At 37.8% G+C, this 25,578-nt stretch overlaps 1 protein-coding gene across 11 annotated transcripts in view; it reads left to right on the forward strand.

Annotated features, from left to right (window-relative positions):
* Nucleotides 1-25,578, forward strand: part of MAGI2 (membrane associated guanylate kinase, WW and PDZ domain containing 2) — a 698,553-nt gene that overhangs the window by 448,183 nt on the left and 224,792 nt on the right. For all 11 annotated transcript variants that reach the window (XM_064421909.1, XM_064421908.1, XM_064421910.1 and 8 more), the window contains 2 exons: nucleotides 10,874-11,089; nucleotides 18,052-18,265. In XM_064421909.1, the coding sequence (XP_064277979.1) occupies nucleotides 10,874-11,089; nucleotides 18,052-18,265 (430 nt within the window). The remainder of the gene's footprint in view (nucleotides 1-10,873; nucleotides 11,090-18,051; nucleotides 18,266-25,578) is intronic.

Here is a 25,578-nt window from a genome sequence, read left to right on the forward strand (position 1 = left end):
CATTAATCAGTAATAAATTTCATCTAACATGATTACTTCCCTTAGACTTATATTTTTTCTCTTTTTTAAGCCTTCTGAACCTTCAGAAACATTCATTTCTGTGGCCCAGATTGAACTAGATGAAATTTTGTCTAGAAATGTTCTTAGACTCTTCTCATCTTTCCAGATAATTTGTAAGGGTGTAAAACCATGTAGGCACTACTGTCAAAAGGGAGGGACTCTGCTGCAAGCTGTTCTCTAATATGGTAAAGGATCTTTACTTCTACAAAAATCTTAGCCATAATATATAAAATATAGAAAGGGAAGCAGAAAATCTTATCATTTGCTTAGCCTAAATCTTTAAATTAAGGAACAAATAGCATGATTTAGTGTGTTGGTACCTTGATCATTAAGGGTCTGAATCATGTCCTCTAACATTGGAAAGCTTAAATATGTCTGGACCTTCTTTTAAAATAACAACCAAAACTCAACTACACTTCCAGATGTCAATTAAGCTCATCTAAAATCACTACCAGGGCAGATGGGAGGAGTGAGTTCATTGTTTCAGATAGTGAACTTCTAAGCAGGAAAAGTGAAAATAGCTAAAAACCCACTCTCTGTATCACTTAGGGATCATGCACATTTGGATACAGCTGATTACTTAAGGGTCCCATCCGCACAACATCAGCCAGTTTACAATAAAAATGATAAGTGTGATGGGAAGAAGTATCTTAGAAATTGTGTTTAGCTGCAGCAAAGAACACACTGTTTAGGAATTGAACCATGTTTCTTTTCTGGAAAAGCAGAGGTTTCAGATTATATTACTGGTTTTTAGAAGATGAGGTCAGATGACAGAATTGCTTTAAAGTGTGCAGAACCCTATAATACATTACTAATGTATTTATCAAGCTGTATTGTTGCATAGTCTTGTTCCAATAGTCTGCATTCATACCTTTTTGATTTCCACTTTTGAAGTCCAAATTCCATTTTGTATTAATTATTCAATCCTTTCTCTTTGTCCATGATTTTCCTCAAGTACGTAGGAGTAGCCTTTTCAGGATGTCTGTCTAGATTTTACTTCTGGTACACTGTGCTCAGCAGAAGATCAAATTATGAAAGTTAAAGGTCATTTCATATTTTCTGGTGGTTGGGAGATGTGTGATGATGTGCAGTGTGTGGAGCACTCTGCTGCATCTGATAAGCAGTCCTCTCTCTTCTAGGCCATTATCTAAAACTGATGTGTTCTGCTTCTCAGAAAGAAATACAAACTTGAAGAATATTTGGGAGAAATAAGGTCAGGACCTTAATCTTAGAGGAATTTAAAAGCAAGACAGTTCCCTCTGTGTAGCCACCTCCACCTGGACTTAACACAGGATGGTTTATAGTTACTTTATCTGAACGGTATTTACACCTTCAACCCATGGGATTCCCACATCTGACAGGAGAACTGTTATTTCCCAGCTGTGAGAGATTTAGTGCTCGAGAGGATTGTATCTGTTCACTTGGTTTGGTCTTGGTAGAAATTAAAGGGATGATGAATACAGTCCGGGCTGTACCTGATTTTGTAAAGGTGAAATTGTTGTCGACTTGCTTCTTGTACTCTTACATAGAGCTTTAGGTATTAGTCTTGCATATGTGCCAAAATTTGTAGATGGACAATCAGCTAAAAGATTAATTAGTAAAATCTAAGGAATGCAGAGTATTTATAGGATAAAGCCACCCTAGTACTTAAAAAGGTGGGAGAGAAAAAAAGAATAATTAAAAGGAAAAGCAGCTATGTAAAATGGAACTATGGAAACAGTGATGAAGAAAATTTAGAAGTTTGAACTCTCTGAAATACACTAAAGTGTGAAGTGGGATCTCTGAGGAAAATATATTTTTAAAAATGAAAACCAGCTTATATATGCCTTAATTTGGGGGTCTTCAAAATTTTCAAAATCAGACCATGCCCTATGCATATCTGCTTTACTCTATCACCACCTTATTGTTATGAAAATTCATTGCTGATATTTATCTTGAAAAATACCAATTAGGAAATAAAAAACAAACTTGTATATCCTTTCTTGTAAAGTCTGTCCCAGTCTGCATGGATGGGAAAGAGATGCTCTCATTGGGGGCCGTTGGTGTCCAACAGTAAGAGAACAGCAGTTTTGTCATGTTGGAGGGTTTGACAGCCCATCTTGTCTCCATCGCTGTATTTGTGAATTTAGAAACTTCCTCCGCTACTGCATTCATTGGGGGCCAGAACACTCTTGGGCAAAGATCCACAGCTATAATTAGTGACTTAATTTTAATGTAGATGAATAGACAGTCCTGAAGCCAGTTATTAAAATGTCATTACTTGACACAGAAGTTAACATATTTGCCTAATGTCTGTCACCAGAAGCTGCAGAGACCAACCCAAATGAGAATTAGCCTGGGGAAGAGGCACAGCAACACAAGGCATCAAATGTCCCCCTGCCCCTGGGAAACAGTGGATAGCCCCTGCCAGAAAATGCTGAAGTGTTGCTTGGGAATGCACAGGAAATAACTCTGACCTCTCTGTTCTTGCAGAATCCTGGGATGTCCAGAAAGTATTTCTTTCAAGTAACTTGACTTATAGCTGAAGCCCAATGCAGTTAGGAAATGGAAAGGGGAGAAAAAACAGACTTTGTAACAAGTAGCTCTGGGGATGTCGATATCCAGCAGGTACGGAATTAGTTCTGTGCATCATGTGTAACTCATTCAGACAGCACTCCCAAAGTAAATAAATTTTAATCTTTATTTTCAATTCAGAATTTAACAGCAAGGTTCAGAGACCTAAGAAATCTGGATTCAAAGGCTTAGTTAGTAAAAGAAGAGCAAAGACATTTCTGGGACCTTCAGTCTTCTAAAAGAAACTAAAAGTAGCCACCAAGATCATAGCAAAAGTAAAACTTTTCTTGTGAATATTTCAGAGAACACAATAGAAGTTAAACGCTGCTGTTTAAAAACATAATTGTGAATCTATATTTAGTAACTTTTTTTTTCTCTAAATTCTGGGAGACATGAACTACAAACTTTCCTATTTCTTTACCATTTTAAGAACACAACCATGAGTAAAAATAAAACCAACATAAATCTAAAATCTAAACACTTCAGAAGGCTTCATTTTTTAATTTCACTTTTTTTTGGAGTCAGAAGAAGTGTTCTGCAACTTCAATCCATCAAGCAGCTTCGCAAAACCATCATGAAAATGTATGAACCCAAGAACACCCAACCTTACAGCAATGATTAAAAAAACCCCCTAATTATAGTATAGTCACCCGTCAAAATAAATTACTCAGGGTGAGTGGGTGAAAAGAAGTTTGCTAGACTTCCTTAAGGAGGAGATAATTGTCTTGGATTTTGTTAAAATACATCACTAATTATATTTTAACAAAGTCTATGTCCTCTTTTCCTCTTTAGGAATTTTATAAGATGGTTGTAAGAATACAAAGAAGTGGATTTTCCAGTTTTAGGCTATTCTATCCTTCTGTGCTTTTACTGCAGAGCGAAACAGACATAAAAAAAAAATACACTAAATTACGTATATAGATGATCAGAAATGTTAGAATAAAGTGATTTCACAATAAGATGACAATTGATTGGACATACCTCTGTGGCAAAGTGATGTGTGTGCACAGTGAAGTGAAAGCACAGTGATACCAACATTCTTGGTTCATGGAAGTCCATAGAACATGCATTTAAGAATTTCTTCCTGTCTTTGACATTCATTGCCCACAAATGATGCTCAAGTGTTTGAATCACCATCCCTGAAAATGTTCAGTAAACTTGTACTTGTGGCACTTAGGGACATGGTTAGAGGTGAATATAGCAGTGCTGTGTTAACAGTTACATTGATGATCTTAGAGGTCCTTTCCAGTCTTAACAATTGCATGGTTTAATACCAAATTCTTCAAAGAAGATGTCTGCAATACCTATTCCTAGGCTATATTGTCCAGGAAAACTTCACCCAAAATTCGAAAGACTACCAAACTCACATGGTTTTACCCTGCTGGTTATACTGCCAGTGTGTTGGGCCTGTCCTAAACAATACCAAAGCCATGAGCTTGTTTTCTTGCTATCTTCTGGAGGTTAACAGAAAGCTACACTTAAACTTACATGCCAAGAATGCACAGTGTGGACTCTACAGCAGCAGACATCAAGTTGATGTGCCAGGGCTTGTAGGCTGGGGGTTATTACAGAAGGAGATATTTTTTTAGTCACTTCCTGGAAAATGATTGCTCTACTTAATTCCAATAAAACACTCCATCAGTTAAACACATAGAGTGAATATAGACCATAATAGTTCATTTGCAGACTCCAAAGCAGGTTAAGTTAAAAAAAAAAAACGAACAAATATCTTGTTATGAAAAGATCATTGATTTTCATAGAATCATGGAATAGTTTTAGTTGGAAAGGATGGCCCAACTCCCTTAGTCCAACCCTCTTCAGTGAGCAGAGACATCTTCAGCTAGATCAGGTTCCTCACAGCCTTGTCCAAGTTGACCTTAAATGTTTCCAGGTGTGGGGCATCTATTATCTCTCTGGAAAACTTCCAGTGTTTCTACATCCTTATAATAGGAAAATGTCTTCCTTATTATCAAGTCTGAATCTACCCTCTTTAAAACCATTATCCCTCGTCCTATTGCAACAGGTTTTTCTAAAAAGTCATCTTTTTAAGCCTCCTTTAGATACTGACTGGCCATAATACGGTCTCCCTGGAGTCCTCTCTTCTCTAGGCTAAATAAACCCAACTCTCAGCCTGTCCTCACAGGAGTGGTGCATCATTTTTGTGTCTCTCCTCTGGACTTGCTCCAATGGGTCCATGTCTTTCTTGTGCCAAGAATCCCACAGGTGGATGCAGCACTGCAGGTCTGGTCTCAGGACAGCAGAGCAGAGAGACAGGATCCCCTCCCTTGTCCTGCTGGCCACACTGCTTTGGATGTAGCCCAGGATACAGTTGGTTTTCTGGGCTGTGAGTGCTCATTGCCAGGTCATGTCCAGATTTTCTCCCATCAGCACCTCCAAGTCCTTCTTGGCAGGGCTGCTCTCGATCTGTTCATCCCCCACCTGTGCTGACACTGGGGTTGTCCCACCACAGGTGCAGCACCTTGCAGTTGGTCTTGTTAAACCTCATGAGATTCCCATGGCCCACTTCTGAAACTTGTCCAGGTCCCTTTGGATGGCTTCCTGCTCTTCAGGTGTACCAACCAAACCACTCAGTTTGATGTCATCTGCAAACGTGGTGAGAGTACACACAGTCCCACTGGTGGTGTCACTGATGAAGATATTAAACACTATTTTTCCCAATATGGACACCTGAGGGACATTGGTTGTCACCAGTCTTCATCTGGATACTGATTATAAACAGACATAAATCATGAACAGATGCTTCTTGTTGCATGCAGTTGGCTTCTAGTCATAAATTCAGCCATCTTCTTTTAATCAAATTATAAAATATTCATATTTGTTCACATTATTAGTTCATAGAAAATTAAGCTAATTTCTGCCTACCTAAAACTCTAATACCATTGTAATAATTACTAATGCCATTGTATTCTATTACATTTCCATATGTATCTGTTTGTAAACTGTTAAAATATCAAATGTAACTCAAATCTAGGCAGCAATTAGATTTCAGAGTACTTCCCCTTAGTTTATTATCAGCAGTCAGTGATCACAAAAGCAAATATGTAGAGGTTTAACATTCGTCATAACATTTCAGTTGTTCTCATAACTGAAAAATAAGGTTTGTCTTTCATTTCCTAGAGTTGTGGCTGACTCACACAATTTTGACTGATACTTCAGCAATTCAAAGCTGTATAAACAAAAAAGACAGATCAATCTAAATGAGGGTGCTGAATAAGCAGAGGCAGGTGTGTATTTGTAGCTGGGTATTGTTTCATCTCGCTCTAAAAATAAGTGTGAAAAGGAATGTGTCTCCGCTCTGGGCTCAGAAAGTGAGTCACACCATAGCTGGAAGTATTCGTCCTAAAAGATTCTGGCTCTGGCACACCTCTTGTTTTCTCTCTGGTTGTTCATTTTTACTATATTTTCCTAATTCCTCATCAGTGTTTTAACTTTTCATAATACATTTTTAAACTAGAGTTTTTAATTTCTCTTGTGAGATCAGTGGAGCTTCAGGAGCAAAGGGTGCTCTCAGCAATGGTCCCCTTTCTCCACAATGTGGTGGCTCAGGCTGGCCTGATCCAGGAGCTAAAGGAGCACCTCCTCCTCCAGAGCCTGGAGTGCAGACCTGGCACAAAGCCCTTCCTCTCCCTTCTCTGTCCAGAAGGACAGCAAGAGGACATCTCCACTCTATGCTGCATTTTGCATCTTTCCTGACAGAAAGGGAGAGACACTGGGAAGGCCAGGCAGGGGAAAATGCATGTAGGTCAGTTGCTGCAATGGAGCACAAAGAAGAGCATGACATGGACACACATTTATAACTGTACCCAGTAGCTGGGATCACTGGGTGTTAAGGACATCAATATAGGCACTGTCAGTAAATCTGAGTCTTGTTATCATTTCAGCATGAGGATTTTTCTGCTTCTTTACTACTACCCAAGTGCTCTTTTTTTCTTCCTCAAAGGCTTACTTTTTCTCAAGAAGCTAGGATATTGCTACATCATCAAACATTTTATCGATAAAATAAAAGTCTTACTACCTTCTGACATAGGTGAACTAAAGTTAAGAAAAAAAATAACCTGTTTCCTCCTCCTTATTTCCTCATTTTTCTGCTTCTTGTGACTTTCTGACTTCCTGATCTGGTTTCTGCCATCAGAGCAAGCCTACCTATTAATTTGTCTGACTCTTCCTTGTAGACTCAGGGTTCTGATCAGGGTTCATGCAGCTCAGGGGTGGCAAGGGACACTCAGTAATTGTCACTGTGCCATGGCTTCCAAGCCGCTTTGGCAGCCAAGTCAAACAGGTTAGGCCAGACCATCTTCAGCGTTCAGCTGCACTCAGAAGCAGCTGGAAGCACTGAAGCAATCAGGAGCAGCAGCCAGATGGATTCAGCAGAGGTGCTTTTTCTGCACTGCCTGTCTGCACAGAGGCTTTGATTCAGGCCCAGCACAAAGACCTTCACTTAGGCTTCAAGTGACCTCTTGACTATGCAGGGGTGGCAGGTAAGTATACAGACATTTTTTTAAGTACAACAAGGTGGAACCTGAGTAGTAGAGCAGCTGCACTTAGTCAAATGGAGGGAAAATGTCTCTACTACTGCCCCTTGGTGGATCACAGAATCACCCAGATTGGAAGAGACCTGTGAGATGTTAAGGCATAAAATGCAAGAGGGAAGGCATGCAGAGCTACTTTCTGCACTCTACCAATCTGATTGTATGGAGCTCTTGATTCAGAACTTGTACCTTTCCATTTAATAGGCTTTCATGGTCTTCTCTTCTGTGACTTTGTATAATTGCTTTTTGACTGCATTTATGATACTGGCAGCATCTGACAGTGAATGCTCCTATTCTCTTATGCTGTGAAAAAAAAAAAAAAACCAACCCAAAAAAAACCAACACCACTTCTTTTACTTGTTTTAAACCTGCTAATTTTATTGGACATTCTCTTTTTCTCAAGTAGTGGGAAGCTAAGCATCCATTCATTGATTTTCTAGGCACTTTCCCAGGGTTGTCTGTTTTTATACATATCTGCCATATCCCCCTTCAGTTGTCCCATTTCCAAGCTGAAAACTCAAAATCAATTTAAGTGGTTCCAAGCTTTAATTGCCCTTCTTTAGTTCCCCCATGTAATTTTTGAGAGGCAAGTACTAGAACAGCAGGCAGTATACAAAAAAGAGGGTGCTATGTGGTTTTGTATAGTGCTGTAAAGGTGTTATCTGGTTTGTGCTCCATTCATTTTTTTAAAAAAACTCCTAACTGCTGGTTTTTCTGACTGCCAATGAGCATGGGATTTATGTTTTCTTCTAGTATGTTTTCTTTCTTTCTTTTTTCTTTTTATTTATTTTCTTTTTTATTTTTTATTTTTTTCTTGTTTTCTTTTTTCTGCTTTTCTATTTTTTCTTTTGTCTTTCTTTCTTTTTAATAATTATTTTTTAAAAATTAACTACAATTGAAACTGTTTATTTGGTGCTCCTTTTTATACCTATAGGAAAATGAATTTCAATACCTCATGATTAGTGTGTCAACAATAACCTATTGAATGCTTCCCCTTGCTCAGGGAAGATGAAAAGATATCAAAGATTTTTGAAATTTAATGGCAACAAAAGTTATGGTTTTTAAACATTTTGTCTCTATATTATGCCTAGATATGACATTTGCCAAGGTTTTGTTAGAGTGTCCCACCATCTCTAATCTCCCATCTTAACTAAGGAATTTCAAGACACTGAGAATCTATTCTTGATAAAAGATACAGTTTACATTGATTCTAATTTTTCTGTAATGGAACATTGCTCCTTCATTGAAATGGCTTGATCTCTCACTCTATGTATTTTTTCCATTGGACTTTAACTAATTTTTTAATGACATGCTGATTGTATCACTATGTGCATAATTTCTTATTTTTATTTGCATTGTTTGTGCATATTTTTGAATTAAAGTCATAGATCAATAAGTAGCTAGCAATAAATAACTTAAAATTCACTTTTTAGTCAATGGTTACTGGATCATAAAGCACATGAAGTTTTATGTTGTAGGAAAGAAGTTGGAAATTATACAGTATTTTCAGTTTGAAATCGAATGAGTTAAATTCTCTTTGGCCCCTGATCTTATATGTGCAATTTTTTCTTATTTTTTTTATATATGTGATATTCATAGATTTTTTTTGTGTGTATGAATTTTTTCTCTGTCTCTCACTAATGCATACAGTCAAAGTGAAAAAGTGTCTAATATTTTAAAATAACATGAGAGCATCCTTCAGTTAAAACACCTCATCTACTATTCAGGATATTAACATTACTGCTAATTATTACTGCACTCAATTTTGTATGACAATGACAAAACTAAGAACAAAGGAAAAAAAACCCAAGGTACTGTGCTTTAGTTTCACAGTTTGTGTCACACTAGTACAATATCCCTGGGATAAATCTTCTGATATTTATGGAATCAGTAGAAATCGGTGCATATTTGACAAGTTTTGTCAAGCTTAAGGCTTGTGAGGCACTGATTGAAACTGGTAAAATGGCTTAGGCCAGGGAGCTTCATTATTGAGGAATCCTTTTTCCAAAGTATGTGATATTACAGACACACAGTCCCACCAATAAAGGTAACATGGTCTTAAAAGCAGACTTCCAACTAAGCACTGCTGGTTTCCAGATACTCTCAAAACAGCCTGTATTGTCAGAGCATAGAAATTTGACTGCAAATGGATCTGGTCTTGACATTTTTTGGAGGTACAGTTCTGTGAGTGGATCAATATAGATTTCCTTTTTCCTCTTTAGACCCCAAATCCTGCTCCCCTGCTTTAACTCACACTCAGAGAGCTCCCACTGTCACCCCTACAGAGCCACATCTCATTGCCCTGCTGGGGCTCTTGGTTAAACCTGCTGCCATCTCACAAAATCCTAAGAAAATCTGCAGTGAGTCACAGTTTCATTCAAACATGCCTACGTCCAGAGTGATTATGAGTGTCATTTAACATTGTACATTTTTACTGTGAATTACAATTACAGAAACATCTGTTATTAATATTGTTTTGCCAAACTGCTGTGAAAAAATAACTGAGTATTCAGCAGTTGCAAGGCTGTCCAGTTACTTACCTGTACTGAGGTGTTCATGTGGCTGAACATAACAAGTCTTTGGAAACACACAGAAGTACAGGTGCCAGTAATAATTTTTACTCTGCCTGCAAAATGTATGATGGTTTGTTGTGCATGTATAACATCTGCATTTATTTTTGTCATGTCAATGTCATGCCTATGTGTGCTCACAATAATATTGTCATATTGTCATAATATTGTCATATTATTTATTTTTCTTTCTAGAAAGTACATGCTTTAAAAATATTATTAATATGTTACTGATCTATTTTTAACCATATTTTTAATGAAACATTTGTGTATCAGCAAGACACTAATTTTGAGATCAGATGTGATAGAAATGCAAACATACAGATATTGATAAAATGGGACTGTGGTCCATCTAATCTAATAATCCTTCTGACAGAAAATAGATGGCTCAGAGGAAGTCGCCAGAAATTTCAGGAGACACAAATAGAGGGTAATCTGTCAGCCACCTTAAGTCTCTTCGGAATTCCTTAGTACTTTGAGATAATGTTAAGCCCTAAAGAATAAGGTTTCAACCTTATTTCCAAAGGTTTCTTTGAAAATATATTAGCATTAACTATTACTAATTTTGAAATCATGAATAGCAAAAATTTCACAAATATGAAGTACAAGATACTGAAAGTGTTACTGAAAACTGCAAATCTCTGAATCGTCGGATGATTGGATTTACTTTCTAAGCAGGTGAGATAATTTGAGGGAGTGAAAATGACATAGCATAATAAATGATCAATATTCTCATCGTAATTTTGATCCTTGAGAAACTCTTGTTTTATGGTATAAATGTTGCAAAACTAATTTGTCGTAATTAATGATTTGAAATAAGAGAACAGCTCCGGTATGCTACTACTTGATCAGGTATTTGGATGAGAGGAATGTAAACTTAACCTGTTATAGTTTCAGAAATTGCTAATAAGATACTTGTTTGTGAGCATGATTGGATCAATTATGCTACCACAAAGAAAATTTTTTGCCATTTCATGGAAGGTAAACATTTGATTTTGGCGAAAACATTTTGAACTATTCTTTATTTTAGCTGATGAGCCAGATCCTACCTCGCACATCCATTAATCTGAGACAAAAGAAGCAGCAGCAGCCTGTGTATTTCTGCAATCTTATGTATTATTCTTTTTCCTCTCTTTCCAGACAACTATTACGGCACTCCAAAGCCTCCAGCAGAACCGGCTCCGTTGCTGTTAAATGTGACAGACCAGATCCTCCCAGGTGCCACTCCCGGGGCTGAAGGCAAACGGAAAAGGAATAAGTCTGTGAGCAATATGGAGAAGACAGGCATTGAACCACCAGAGGAGGAAGAGGAAGAAAGACCTGTGGTCAATGGCAATGACGTGACAGTAACACCAGGTCTGTTCTTCCTTCTTTCTTTGCAGTGACTTTCTGTTATTCAGAGTCCTCAGTTCCCTCCTTCTGCAGTGAGAATGTGCATGTTCAGGTAAGGATGTTCTTGCAAGAGGGAAAGGCAGGAATCCTGAATATTAGGATTTCTCTGAAGCCTAAAATAATTACTTAACCTCTACTTTGGGGAGTCATCTCACTTACCTCAGCTAGTGTAAAGATTTCTGTCTCTGAACTACTCTCTTTGAACCCTCTTCATAGACCAAAGAGAAAAATACCATCTTTCTGAGCATGGATTGTGACCTGGTTTAGATTTCTATGTTAGGAAATCATTCACAAGTGCCTGTTCCTCTCTGTTGACTATAGAGGGAGTCTAGAGAACTGCAATTTGTTCAGATAAATAGTCTCTGTGGTTTAGGTATTTTTATTCTCAAATGGTGATGCTCACAAGATTGTTCAGCACTTTATGACATGAAATTTTGTAAATTGTCATGAAGACTTAGCAATATAATGGAAGACTAAAGTGACCATATTAACAAAGGTGTGGCAGTGCCATTAAAACTTACCTGGCAATACCATCTGGAGGACACTTTTCAGGAATGTTTCAGAGCCTGCGTAAATCTGATAAGGGTTTCAGATATCAAGTCCTAAAAGACAAATGTTGATTTACTTCTTGGATCATAATGCTTCAGAAAAAAAAAAGGGGTTCTGGGTAGTGACTGGTATCTTGAGTGAAAGCACTCCAGCTTATTCTGAAGCAGGTAATCAGTTTCCCCCTCCACCTCTCAGCAAGACAATATTTTACTGAACTTAATAATTCTTATCCTGAAACAGAATTTAAGAAATTATTTTGTTATTGTTTTTTGTAGAAAATTAAAGAAATCAAATTTTTATATCTCTGAGAAATATTGCTGTGAATCCTTTCTGACAAAGTTAGAAACTCAGATTATTGAAGTAGAAGTCTAGTGACAATCACACAGATGAGAAGATAAAATGAAATATTGTAAGGTCTCTAAATGTACAGGTTACTGTGGAAGAAAAAAATCTATTACCTAATCCTCTAAGCTCTGTAGAAGGGTTTTCATATTGCAAAGTCTATATATACCCTTTTAATTCCTGCTTCATTACAAAGTATACTGAATTTTATATTTTTCCATCCAGGATGATTTTGCCACATGCTTTTCCTTAGCTGTTGCCTAACATAACATATAAGGGAAAATTCCTATGCAGAACCCATCCCCATCTACCAGGGGTATCCAGGAGCAGTGGAGTGAGAGTGGGTCTGGTTCTTCCCCTTGGCTCTCCAGAGGGCTGCAGGATTGCTCCCTTGCCACTGCCACCACATGCTGCACAAGCCTTGCTCATCCCTTCCACACAAGATTGCATCTGTTGGCATTGCTCTGGCACTTAGTGCCCTTCCTACACAGCTAAGCAGGAAAGGATGGAGCTCCTAACATCAGCACTGCCGCTGTTGCCAGGATACTTCCACAGTGAAAGAGGCAAAGGCAGGATTTGGTCTCTGATGTGTGTTGCAGAAATCATTAGAAAGATCATTCTTTGTAGTTATTCGAAATGTGCCACATAAGAGACCATTGCTGAGGAGCAATTTCCAGGACAATATGTTTCAGCTCCAAGTGGATCAAGAGGCAATATTTACCTGCGTTTTTCCTTGAATTCTACGCCTATAATATGCTTCTCCCAGGAAAATTCTGTGTGAACAATGACTAGGCAGCACGCAAGAAGCAGGCGCTGGCATGTGCTGTGTAACAAAATGAAATACACGAGCATGGGTGTAAGGCAGCCCACCCCTGTTTCCCCCTCCTCTCCCTGCCAGAGTAAATCCTATTGGTGTGGCCAGCAGAACAAGCAGTGCCTGTGTTGGCTCTCATGGTTTTATAAGCAGTGTTTTGTTGTTCAGTTACACTGATTGAGGACTTTGGGGATTGTAGCAAAGCAGCTCTGTACATACATGCTGCGTTGCCTTTGTTGGGCAGTGTGGCTCCCACAGACCCTGTTAGTGCAGTCATTTTCTCTGTCAGCTGGCAGAGGCTTAGTCACCTCTAAAATGTCAGTGCATTTGCAGTTTGTGTCTTTAAACAATCAGGAAAACCAGAATATTTTAATTATTTCTTTTTAAACTCCTGGTGGAGAGAACATTTTAATTTTGATAAAGAATCAGCAAAAGTAGGACATTTGTTATTGCCAATTCTTTTAGTAAGAGTGTTCTATTTTAAATACTTCTCTTCCATGAGGAGGCTTTTATTAATTATAAGGCTCCTGGGACATCTGAAACATTGATTCATTTTTTATAGATGCTGAGCAATTTAATGGCTTATTAACTGCATATCTGAGCCTGTCAACTCAAGTACCTCTCTAACACATAGGACCATGAGGTTGAAATAGTAACAGATCTAACATGATTCTGAAGAAAAAAACTCCATCCTTATCAGACCTATTAAGTGATATCTGTGGTTACAGAGATCTTTGTGCTTTTGATCTGAATTTTCAGGCAACTTTTCAGTGTCTGTTGGCATAATCTGTGCAAGTGTTGAGCTTTAGCAATCTTTCATTAATACCTTCCATCTGCCTTGCTTCACGTCCATCAGATTTCCCTGACAGTTGTATATGGACAAAGTGACCATAATTATCTGCCCAATATGTTTATTCTTTCTGATTTGTGTCACCTGCCCTCAGCCCAGAAGCCACAAGGAATCCTTCTCAGTGCTTTGGTAGGGGACTTTTGGCCCTTTTAGGATGGAGCCCTCTCAGTCCTTCATCCTGGATCAAGTTCTCTCAGGACAAAACAGTATAATTTGGGAGATGGGATTTATATCATCCAGCTTTAGTAATTTATATGCCTAAATGTCTACCTTTTTTCTTTGAGCAATTTGTCTCTGCTCTGTTGATATAAAATAAGAAGAAAAAAGAAATTTCTAAGTGTAAGAGATCATAGCTGTTTTAGATACACATTTTAGGGGATCACCTCTACAATTTAGAATTATTAATTCATCCTACATATACAGAAGAGCTTAAATAGCTAAATTTAAGTGAAGAATCTTACTGTTTGCCAAGAAATATGTGGGAGATATAATCTATAGATTAACTGTGAGAATGGGCAAGTCTAGACTTAGTATTGAGTTTCTTATGTTTAGTGGAATTGTCCACATTACTGAGTGAGAGATGTTGCACCTCAGAAGACTTCCCTGACAGACACTGTGTTGAAATTAATGATTTCTGCAAAACTGATGCCTTGACCAAAGAGATAAAAAGAGTCTTGATCAAATAGTAAGCAGAAACTTGTCAGACATTCAGCAGTTTTTACTGCTGTCACTGTTAATGTCTGCAACGGATTGAGTCGGTCTCCTTTACCACCAGCATCAGTATTTTTAACACTGCGTTGGTCATGTCATATTTGCTTTCCACTGCTGACTGATGAAGTTTATCATCCAAACTTCAGAAGAATCACTTTAACGTTGAAAGCATGCTTATGTATGTGTATTATTCTGGCAGTACTTGAGCAATGATAAGTTGCACCCAGAGAATGAAGTTCTGTCAGGCTAAAATTAATTGAGGCGTAAGATATAACATAAAGTTTCAAAATTATCATTCCAGGCCTTAGGAATGAACAAAAGACCAGAGTCCCAGTGCCATCAATCACTATGCAAGTTGCATTAGACCCAGGCAACTTGTTGAGTTTATTGTTTTATTCTTACACAGCAAAGACAGCCAGAGGCATGAAAACAACATACAAAGCTTCAAAAACCACACACATTTAAAATACACACAAAATTTAAAAGCACACAAAAGTTGGTATCCATTGATTTTTCTAGGTTCTTTAAACTCAATGTATCACAACTAAGTCACAGCCTGTGACCCACAGAATACCCTGAGCTCACCCAGTCTCCAGGACTCCTGCTTTGCTTGCCCAGGTCAGCTCCTGGTTCTCACTGAGACAGGAGTCAGCTGGAGCAGTGCCTCCACACAAAAGCACCAAGACCTGAGTATGGCTCCAGCTCTATGGGAAAGGGAGAAACTCCAAGACTGCAAGGTTATATCTTTACAAGAAAATACATTCCCATATATTGGCAAACATGAGTTAAACTACTCTTGTATTCAACAGTTATTTTAAAATTATGGACTCTTTCCTGTATTTACAAAATTAGCCATTTGATATAATAAAGGTATCAAGATACAAAATATTTTTATTCACTACTGCTAAAAATACCCCACAAATTGGTTATTTTGGACGAAGACACTAATTTTTTGAACTTCTCTGCATCAATAATCTGCAGCATTAAAATAAAGGAATAAAGTGACAAGGTCCTCCTGCATGTTTAGATGGCAAGTTTTAAGAATTAGACTGTAAATAATATAAACAGTTTTCCCTTTTTTTTCTGTCATCATTATGGCTGGGCTTTGTTGATATAGTTATTGAAAATCATGAATCTGACCCCTTCAGACCTGTTGAAAATAAGATCTTGAGGAAGAACACATATTAGAGATACGGCAAAATCCCAGGACACAGCAGTGTCACCACATCTGTGCCCTACCAAATGCATTGGCTGATCAATAGTCTTTGTGTGTGATTCATCTCTGCCCCAAATGAATTTGTTCTGCTGTGCTCATACCTGCCATGTGACCTTTGTCTTATATTCAGTTTAATCTGCATGTCTTCCTTCCTGTGGTAGAGGTGTGATCAAGGCTGTAGCCAGCCTCAGGAATACAACTCACAGATCTGTTAATAATGCCTGAAGTAGATGGGGACTTTTGCTTTGCAGAGATAAGAACAAAACACCCCAGAAATTATTCTGTGATTATTACATTGTCCTATTCTCAGGGGAAGTGGGGACCATACATCATCTTTGCTTTGCAGGAAGATTTTACATAATTGAAAATGCTACAGATAGATTCATGTTTCCAAAAAGCATAAAATGATTGTAATTCCACATAGTTCAATCATGAGTTAAGATTTACCAACATGAACTGCATGTGGATGTAGAGCTGTAGATCATTACTCTTCCCAAGGCTGAATCTGGTTTTTTTCATCCTGTTCTAAAGGGATGATGTGTTAGTGTCAAAATTATTTTTTAAGATCATGAAAGCTGTATATACCATTTCTGCCCAAGAAGCAGCACCTTTTGCTATGTCATGTAAAGAAGAAAATATTAGTTTGACACAATTTCTTCCTGAAATGTCTGGACAAATATTTATAACCTCTGAAGAGTTTACATGTTGGTGGTTTGATTCTTACTTCCAATGCTAGGAATTAAAAAGAGAAAGATGTGCAGTTATAGTTTCATGGGTCTTCCTCCTCCTTTTTTCTTTTTAACAAGATGACAAAATGGCCTAATTGAGCCAATCATTTCAGATGAAATTTAGGTACTCAGAAATTAAGAATATACAACTATCTAAAAACCCAAATCATGTATACATTGCTGAAACCAGGATTGTGTTTATCCTTTCCGAGTTTCTTTTCTCTGTGAAGCCTGGAAGGTTGCTCTTACTTGCCATGAGGCTGCTTATGTGGTACTCTCTGTACCCTAAGTTCCACTTCATCCAGCTCTGCCAGCTGAGAACAGCTGGGTCATCTAAGTTTCACCTGACCTGTTTCCTGCCCACTCCACCTTCATTAGCCCTATTGCTGATATTAATTATGTTAGTCATTTAATCACAGGTGATTTTTTTGTAGTAGTAGTAGTAGTAGTGGCTGAGACAAAAAGAGCACTAATTGCCTTGGGGTTTTTATGCGTCACAAACTATTAGCTCTCCTTCCTTCCCACATAGTAGAAAGAATCTGATTTTGGTATTATTATTATTATTGTTATTATTGCACTTACAGAGAGTTTTCTTGTTAGCCCTAATGTCCTGACCATATCTCACTTTCTAGACTGACTATTCTGTTTTGCTGTTAGACATCCATGTTATTTTTCTGTGTTCATCCTTAACAATTTAATCTAGTTTTCACCTTTTGTACAATTCTGGCTCAAGTAGCAGCTCATTGCAAATTCGTGACTTAATTAAAATGGTCTTTTATACAGAATATTTACTATTTTTATTTTTCGTTAGAAATGTTTACTTCTGTTCTCAGTGTTTCTTATTCTATCTTTACTAGTTCTCTAAATTTTTCTCCTGCCATAATAGCACATTTTTTGATTCTGTGGGTTAATTAAAATCTAGGACTTTACAAACAGTTTTTGTTAATTTTTTGTTGCTCTTCTTTCTTGCTGTTGTAAGCATCACTAATTAGAACATTTCACCCAAGCTGTCTTCCACCTTCCTACATGTTTCACACAGGTATCTGCATAGTTCCTTGCTCTGAGTGCACTGTTAGATCATTTAATAAATTGCCATCTTCTTGAACTTTCCTATAGACTACAGTGTTGACATGTTGAAGCATTTGGTATTGTCTCTGGGAAACTAAGCCTCCTACAGGTCCTATCAACAATGAAACAACAACCACTTTCTATAGGGTTAATATATTGCTATGAGCTGATATATGTCATTGGTTTATTTGATATATGGATACATATATCAAATTAGTGCACATATAGCAATTAGTGCACATACATTTTTAAGTGAAAAGGATCTGTAGTCTGTAGTAAAACAGTGGGGTAGTTGTTTTATGTGTATATATATGTATTTATGAGTATAGTTTGAGAAGTTAAGACATGAGACAGTAAAGCTGCTGGATATGGAGCTGCCTTCTGCTCAGAGCTTACTGCTAGTCTGGAAGTACTCCTGGGACAGAAGGAGCCAGAACTCTTTATTAGTCTCTTGTTTCAGTTTGGTTTTATTCCTTTATTTGCTTTTATTGTGTTCCAAATAAAATGCATAATCAGAAGGACCTTTGTGTAAACCAAACAGAATTTTTCTCTTTATTTCAAGGCTTGCAGTTCACAGAGACTTGCACCTAGTAAATTCTTCACCATTAACTTGGCTATCCAAAACCTGTAATTTTTCTTCTCTTGTAGAATCAAGTGAACATGAAGAGAAGAGTACAGCTGTCTCGGGTGAGGCATCTACCACCCAGCCTTGTCCTGCACCAGGATATGGTCAGCCTGAAGAAGCAAAGGAGGATATGGATGTAACAAAACAGACTAAACCTGAAGAGAATGATGATTTGGGCCCACTGCCTGATAACTGGGAAATGGCTTATACAGAAAAGGGGGAAGTCTACTTTATTGAGTAAGTCTTATTTATTCTATTTTTAATAGCTGTATTGTATTTAACTGGGTGGGAAAAGGGTTTTTGTGGTGAAGTGGAGCATTGCACTCCTCCTCATTAAAACAGCAGGAAAGTTCTGGCTGTCAGGGCTCCTGAGGGCTGGTGGCAATTCCTGCATTAGTGATTTAGATGGAAGCCTGCTGGGTTTTAAGATAGGTAACTGGTCTGCTTCTTTTGATGGTAGGAATTAAAGCTTTTGTTTCTTCTGTTAAAAGCAAGGTCTCTCTGCTTTTCTGGTGCTTTCTGCTGGGAAAGTAACACAATCACTGGTTTTGTCCTTCTTTATGTGGACAGAGGTGGAGAGCATGAAGCTTTTTTCCATTTAAAGGAAAGGAAAATGAGTGGACTAAAAGCCAGCTAATGAACAGTAGAGGGAGACCATGCTGTATATAGAAATAGGAAAATAAATGAGTGGACTATAAGAGAATTAGTTATGTATAGAAACTTTCCCCTGTTGGTAGATTATACATACCTGTTACTAATTAGTAAACTCATTGAAGTAATGGATATGGAAGTTATTTATGATCTATGTACTCTCATTAAGCTATTAGAGAGCTTTCAAAGGAGAGCCATGAGAACAGTGAAAGGTCTGGAGGGGAAGCCTTATGAGTTGCAGCTGAGGTCACTGGGTTTGTTCAGCCTGGGGAAGACAATGATGGGGGAAGAACCCATTGCAGTCTGCAGCTTCCTCATAAGAGGAAGAGAAAAGGTAGACACTGATTTTACTTTTGTGACCAGGGACAGGACTCAAGGAAATGGCCTAAATCTGAGTCAGGGACATTTACATTGAATATCAGGAAAAGGTTTTTCACCACAGAGGAGGGTTGGGCACTGGAACAGGCTCCCCAGGAAAGTGCTCACAGCACCAGGCTTGACAGAATTAAGAGGGTTTGGACAATGCTCTTGGGCACATGGTGTGATTAGAGTGTCCTGCACAGGGCCAGGAGTTGGATTTCATGGTCTTAATGGATCCCTTCCAACTCAGCACATTCTATGATTCTATTATTAATGTACCTTACCAGGATAAAAATACAGCAATTTTCTGAGCTGGTGTAACATTGTGTTTCTCAAAAGAAAAAAGAAAATGGAAAAACCAACATTTTCATCAGTAGAACTCTACAACAGAGGTAGAAGAAGCATTTATGTTTGTTTTAAGGATCTGCCTCAGTTTGGAACATTGTCTGTTATTCTGATTATTAGTAGGCAAAAATAACATTTGGTGGTGTCAATTATGCTTTAAATCCTGCATTTAATTTAAAATGTTGTGACTATCACATGAAGTGTAAACAAATGTTAAGAATAAAGTTAGTGCATGTGACTTTTTAATGAATACTGGCATGACCAACTATAGCTTCTGGCATATACAAGGCTGAAAATAGTAGTAACTATTAAAACATAAGTGTGTTTGCTGAAAAGGGCAAAAATATGCTTATTCTAGAAAGAGAATAATTATAATAACTTTGTCCAGGCAAGCAGAGATGAGCTAGGATGACCTCAGGGGTAGTTGAAACACTTGTTTCCTTCTTACCTTGCTTCCAAATTTAATTTTTTCACACATATTGAATGATCTGACAGAAAGCAGACTGAATTATATGACACTTTTATTTTACTTGTAACAAAAACCTGTGGTACATTTGGGGGATGGGGGAAGGGATGATGGGTAGATCACTAACACACCAAGCTGTGATAGCAGTAAATACTGCAGGAGGTAATTTAATAGAAAATAAATATACATTTTGTAACAAATACAGTGAATGCAAATAGCCCTGATGCTCTACAGAGCAGCCATTGCACTCCTCAAATTCCTTTAATGTTACAGCTTACTTTCTTTCCTTGAAATGCTCTGGATTACACAGCAGTTCTGACAATGCTCATCATTCACTTCCACTAAATGAATGTTATGTAAAGCAAAGAAATCAATCAGAGGTGCAGATTGGCTAGGAGGGCTGTTATAAGGGCTTCTTGCTTTTTGGATTATATTCTTGAACAATGTATTTGCAAAAAAGTGCTATTACATGTCTGTAAAAATACTAGATTATTTACTAGAATCCTAGCAAAAGGAACAACTCTCTGATCATTTGAGCTTTCACATTGCACAGTCTTTGCAGGGTTAAGTAGGAATGTAATGCTGTGGGGATGCTGTTAAATTGCCTCTTTGTTTACAAGTCACTTTGGTTAATGGCATGAAGAGACTCCATTTGCTTTCACAAAAAAACGGAAAGATAAAAAGACAACAAAAACCTATTTGTCTAACAACATCTCCCTGAACAGTAGTAAAGATTGTACTAGATTATTAAATAATAGATGAAAAACAAACATTTTTAAAGTGTACATCACAATGAGTGGGGAAAAAAAGCCACAGTAGGCAGCATCTTTTATTGCTTTATTTGGGGCTCATGTGAATTGTGCCTTTAAACGCTAAAGCCTTCCAGCAGCAAACGATCTCAAGTTCCAGGTTGTCACAGGTATACCCAAAGGTCTTAGATTTCATGACTGCAGTTTCATTCATTCACCTCAAACTAACCTCTAAAATTCAGATGTGATCTCACTTATCAAAACTGCTATCAGAATAGTGTGGCAGATTTACAGTGAGAGAGGAAGTGACTTCATAAGGGGGAAGATAATTGTCTATAGACAGGATTATTTATTTGTTAATCATTAATGGTTCAGTTAACTTTTTGTAAAGCACAGTGGAAGGAACTTCCTCTGCCTCAGGGACTACAAAGACCAAAAAAAAATATCATCTACCAGATTCAATGAATGATTCAGAGGATGGTTGTTTTTTAGAGCATGTTTTGCTCTGTTTCTTCCTTTCATTCCCTTTTTGACATAGGTGTATGACCTTGTGTTTACCTATTTTAGCGTTCACAGACAGAGCATGAACATCTCTTCTTGCAACATAATACTTACCAGTGTTTTTCAGGAAGAGCTACTTAAATACATTTCTTGGGCTGTTTACAGCCTCCCTTACATATGAATCTAAATTTTCAAATACAGGCACACACTATACAAATAGGACTCCATCTCTTACATTCGGTTTCACTGAGAACATATGCTAATGAGAACATGCAATAATTAACAGACTGTATATAAATTGGAATGCCATCAAAAAGCACTCCAGTTTTGCTCCTTCTTTCATGCTTTAAATATGGCTGATAAGTGTGGCATATTTTGGCATGCTTAAATAAATCACAGTATTCACTGATTTTTAGTTTTTCCCTCTCCTAGGGCTAAGGAAAAGCCCCATAGTCTTCAGACCTTCCCTTGCCAACAACTCTCAAACCACATACTAGGGGCCCAAATTTGTGTTGTCCTCACAAAGTCAGCAGATCTGGTTGCTAGATCCCAAGCAATCAGTGTTTGCTGCTTTGGTCCAGTGCAATGCCAAAGCAAATAAGAAAGGACCAGCATGCTAGGTGCAGATGCTATCATGTGCAGTCAGCCTGAAATGTGGCCCTCACCCAACTGTCCAGCTTCAACCCATGCATTATTACATCACAGACTGTCCTGTGCAGTTGGCTACACAATTTAATACTCTTTTATAAAATGCAGAATTGGTTTTCTCTCTCTCCAGCCTCTCTCCACACATAGGCAGCAGAACTCTGAAAGGGCTATAGGGATAGTAGGAAATAAAACCTAAAACTATTTGACTCTATATTGTTCAAAATCATCTATGGTTTCCTTTGCTTATACTACATTAATTGTTTTCTTAGTGGAATCTAGAATGAATGCAAGCCACAACAGAACATCTTTAAAGGATTATCTTTTTTTATTTGTGTTGATGAATTTTAGGAGAATGTGGCCACACAAGGTTTAACAAACCACTTTCCAGTACATCTTGCAGGCATTTGGTCTCTTAAAACAGTATAGTCAGCATTGCTTTTTGGACCTGTTGCAGTATCTTTTCTAGTTGCTAAAGATTTTTTTTTTCATTATGAAAGTATCATGAAAGACTGAAAAACAGCTATAAAATAGTCCTTTGCAAGGAGTCTTCTTTTCACTGTAAAAAACAGCCATTAAGTTTTTTAATACAGCTGGTGCAATTTCAGGTGATATCTGAAGAGTACAGCTACCAGAATATTGCTATGGACTTTACTGAGATAAGTTTTTCTTCATAGTAGTTTTTAAGGCAGGAAAGTTTTTTGACTGCAGAAATAACATTTATCCCAACATCTTGTTTACCTGAAGAAGCATGATATATTTTAGTTGTTCCTGATTGTTCCATCAGTTCACCATCACAAAGCAGGATGTTTAGGTAAGCCTGGATACACCATTATTATATTTTATACTATAAGATTTATATTTTATACTATAAGATACTAAAAGTACTGGGTAAAGTATACCCTTCTACCTGCTCAAGATTACTTTCATATCCTGCAGTAACTACGGGAACTTTTATAAGTTAGTTTGGCACTTCTGTGAGTATGTTACATCAGAGTATGAGGCTATAATACTGAAATGTTTTGAATGTCTGGTTGTTTGATTTCTCCTACTTGAATTAAGTAGCAATTAGGATGAAGGATTTTTTTTTTCCGCATACTGTTATAATATGCACTTCTGATGGGATTTTTCTTTGGGAAACAAGCCATCTTGTATCAGTAAGATACATTGTATAGACAATTGTGACCCATCAGGGGTCTTGTGAATATCATTATAATTGGTTTTCTTTGTTTGTATATTGGATTGGATCTGTCAGTTTTGGTCAGCATAACAGATCAGATTTCTAATGCACTTTGGACTTCAACGTGACATACAGCAGGACAGGCAGCTGAAAGAAACCAAGAGGGATCTTTTCTCCTGAGACCACTGCCTTGCCTCATGACAAGTTAATTGGGAACATGAAGATGGTAGAACTGGAAAGAATTTGTGGAATTATGAATTTCTTTTTTTTTTTCCCCTCTTGTCTATTGATGTTATAAAGACATTTTTGGTCTGTACTAGTCGTGTGCTGTCTCTTGCTCTCACTTGCTGTTTTTGTCTGTGCTGACATACAGGTCAAACTGCCAGCTTAACTCCTCTTGTCTTTCCTCACTTTCTTATTTCTAGTCTTTCCGCCAAAGGTCTCTGCTGCTGTGCTCTGCAGAATTAATCTTCCAGCACATTTCCTCTGATATTTGTAGTGTTCTTATAACTTTTCTCCTTTGTATTTATTGAACTAGAAGAATCAGCTCACCTGGCTTGCCATATAGCATTAGGTATCTAACATAAACCAGTTGCCAGGACTCCTTCTGTGGTCAATGGAGAGGGATAATTACTACCAGAGGCTGATTCATCCTGTCCATATATAAGGGCAGAATTAATTTCCCAAAATACAGCTGCTTCTACCAGTAAATATGTCTCCAGATATCCAAAACTATGTCTGCAGTAGTACATAATTTGTGTCAGGAGTACACTTTTGAAGAAAATCTTCTGGCTGTCTTCACACACTGTGGTTTGGCTCACATTTCAGTGTACCCACATTGGATTCCTTTCAGACAAAACAGAAAAGAAAGTTGAACTCTGGGAGTGCACTTAGTTTTCTTACAACCTCTGGACCCTGAACTCCATCCATGAGACCAGATTCAAGTTAAAACCAGCCTGAGCTCCTTCTGATCTAAACTATTTCCATATCTAAATTAGCAATATCAGAAGACTTCAGAGTGAAATTCTTGGTGCTGATGACCCAGCAGCCACAGCTTCTAGATCTTTTCAGGTGCCATGGGCTGCGTGCCTGTGAATGGTAGCACAGTAGGTGAGCTCCTGCTGTGCATCTTTTTGTTTAAATTCAAGTGAAAAGTTTACAAGAGTGAAGAACACTTAATGTGAAAAAGAAGATAACTGAGAGAGAGATTAATTGGAAAAGTGACCTCCTGATCTAAGCCAAAGCGCTACTGTAGAGGCACAGTAACAGCCCAAGACATCTCCATTATCATGGCAGAAATGACACAGAACTTGTCAAAGCCAGGACCATTCTAGAGTGTCAGCTAGAGGCCACTGGGGTGATGATATGACCAACATTATGTCACTTAAGAGCATATGGTTAGGTGGTTCTGCTGGATGATAGGTAAGATAAAATATTCTGTATAGGTGTCTCTCCCTTGAAGAGCGACAAATCCTACACTATTACCTATATAATTTTTGTAGTCACATGAGATGAAGCCCATTCTTTGTCAGAAATTAAACTGCCTCAGTCAAAGAGAATTACTTCAACAGCAGAAATTACCATAGGAGACTTTAGGCATTTATATATTCCTCAAAAAGTCATGCATAAGTGTCTTCTGCTCCTGTGACTGCCTAGAGGCAGTGCCACTGTCTGTAGGCTGAGTGCATAAGTGCTTATCTACTGCCCAAGGCCATCTAAGATTCAAAGGATAGGAACTCCCAAACCTGGGTCTCTTAAGGACCATGAACTCTGAGCACATGGTGAAATGCAAGGCAGGCTGGCAGTCACAGCTGCTGCCATGCAAACCACTGCCAGAGGACAGCTTCCTTTTGTATCTGTTCCTACATGTGTGCAAGGAGTTTAGGGAGCATCCCACAATGGATGGGTTGCAAAATTGCTGGTTTAATGCTTTGTTGTCCTATCGATGGACCTCCACACACAAATTACTTGAAGATCATTATTGTGCCACTTGAAAATCTCTGCAGATAAGCAATGCTTCAGCATAAAGAAAAAGGAGGGAGGAGTTAACATTGCTGAAGTCAGGGCATTACAGAGCATTGTTGTTTTCTTCTTGTCTGCTCCCCTTTGCTCAAGTTGTTAGATTGAGGACCAGCTTAAATGTAATGTGTTCACAGTAAAAACCCAAACAAACCCATATGTGCTGCCCCCAAACACACTGAAACAATGCCCATTTTGAAATGCTTTTCACAATAACATGCAAGTTACATACCTTGCAAGATGCACAATTTAAACTAGGCTTGCAGTACTTTTAAAAGACATTAAGGCTATTCCTGTCAGTAAGTACTTTCTGTATTTCCTTCAAAAACGTTTCAAGAGATTGCCCACTGGCTTTGTTAGTACAAGAAACTTTATCTGTCAAAGTGCTTTAAACTGACACTTTGTTAACACAAATCCATTATATTCAAATCTTAATTAAAATAATATACTAACAAATGATTATAATAAAAAGATAACACTTTGTTAGATAAGAAAAAACACACTCCTAGTTTTTTTACTTCCTAAAGATATTGAGTAGTATCCAGTGAGATTCCCAGAAAGCCTCTGATCCTGGTACCCAGCTCCAGAGCTATTAACAGGGAACAGAGGCATTTAAACAGCTTCTGTGAAGTCT

Source organism: Passer domesticus, chromosome 5, assembly GCF_036417665.1.
Source record: "Passer domesticus isolate bPasDom1 chromosome 5, bPasDom1.hap1, whole genome shotgun sequence".
Taxonomy (NCBI): domain Eukaryota; kingdom Metazoa; phylum Chordata; class Aves; order Passeriformes; family Passeridae; genus Passer; species Passer domesticus.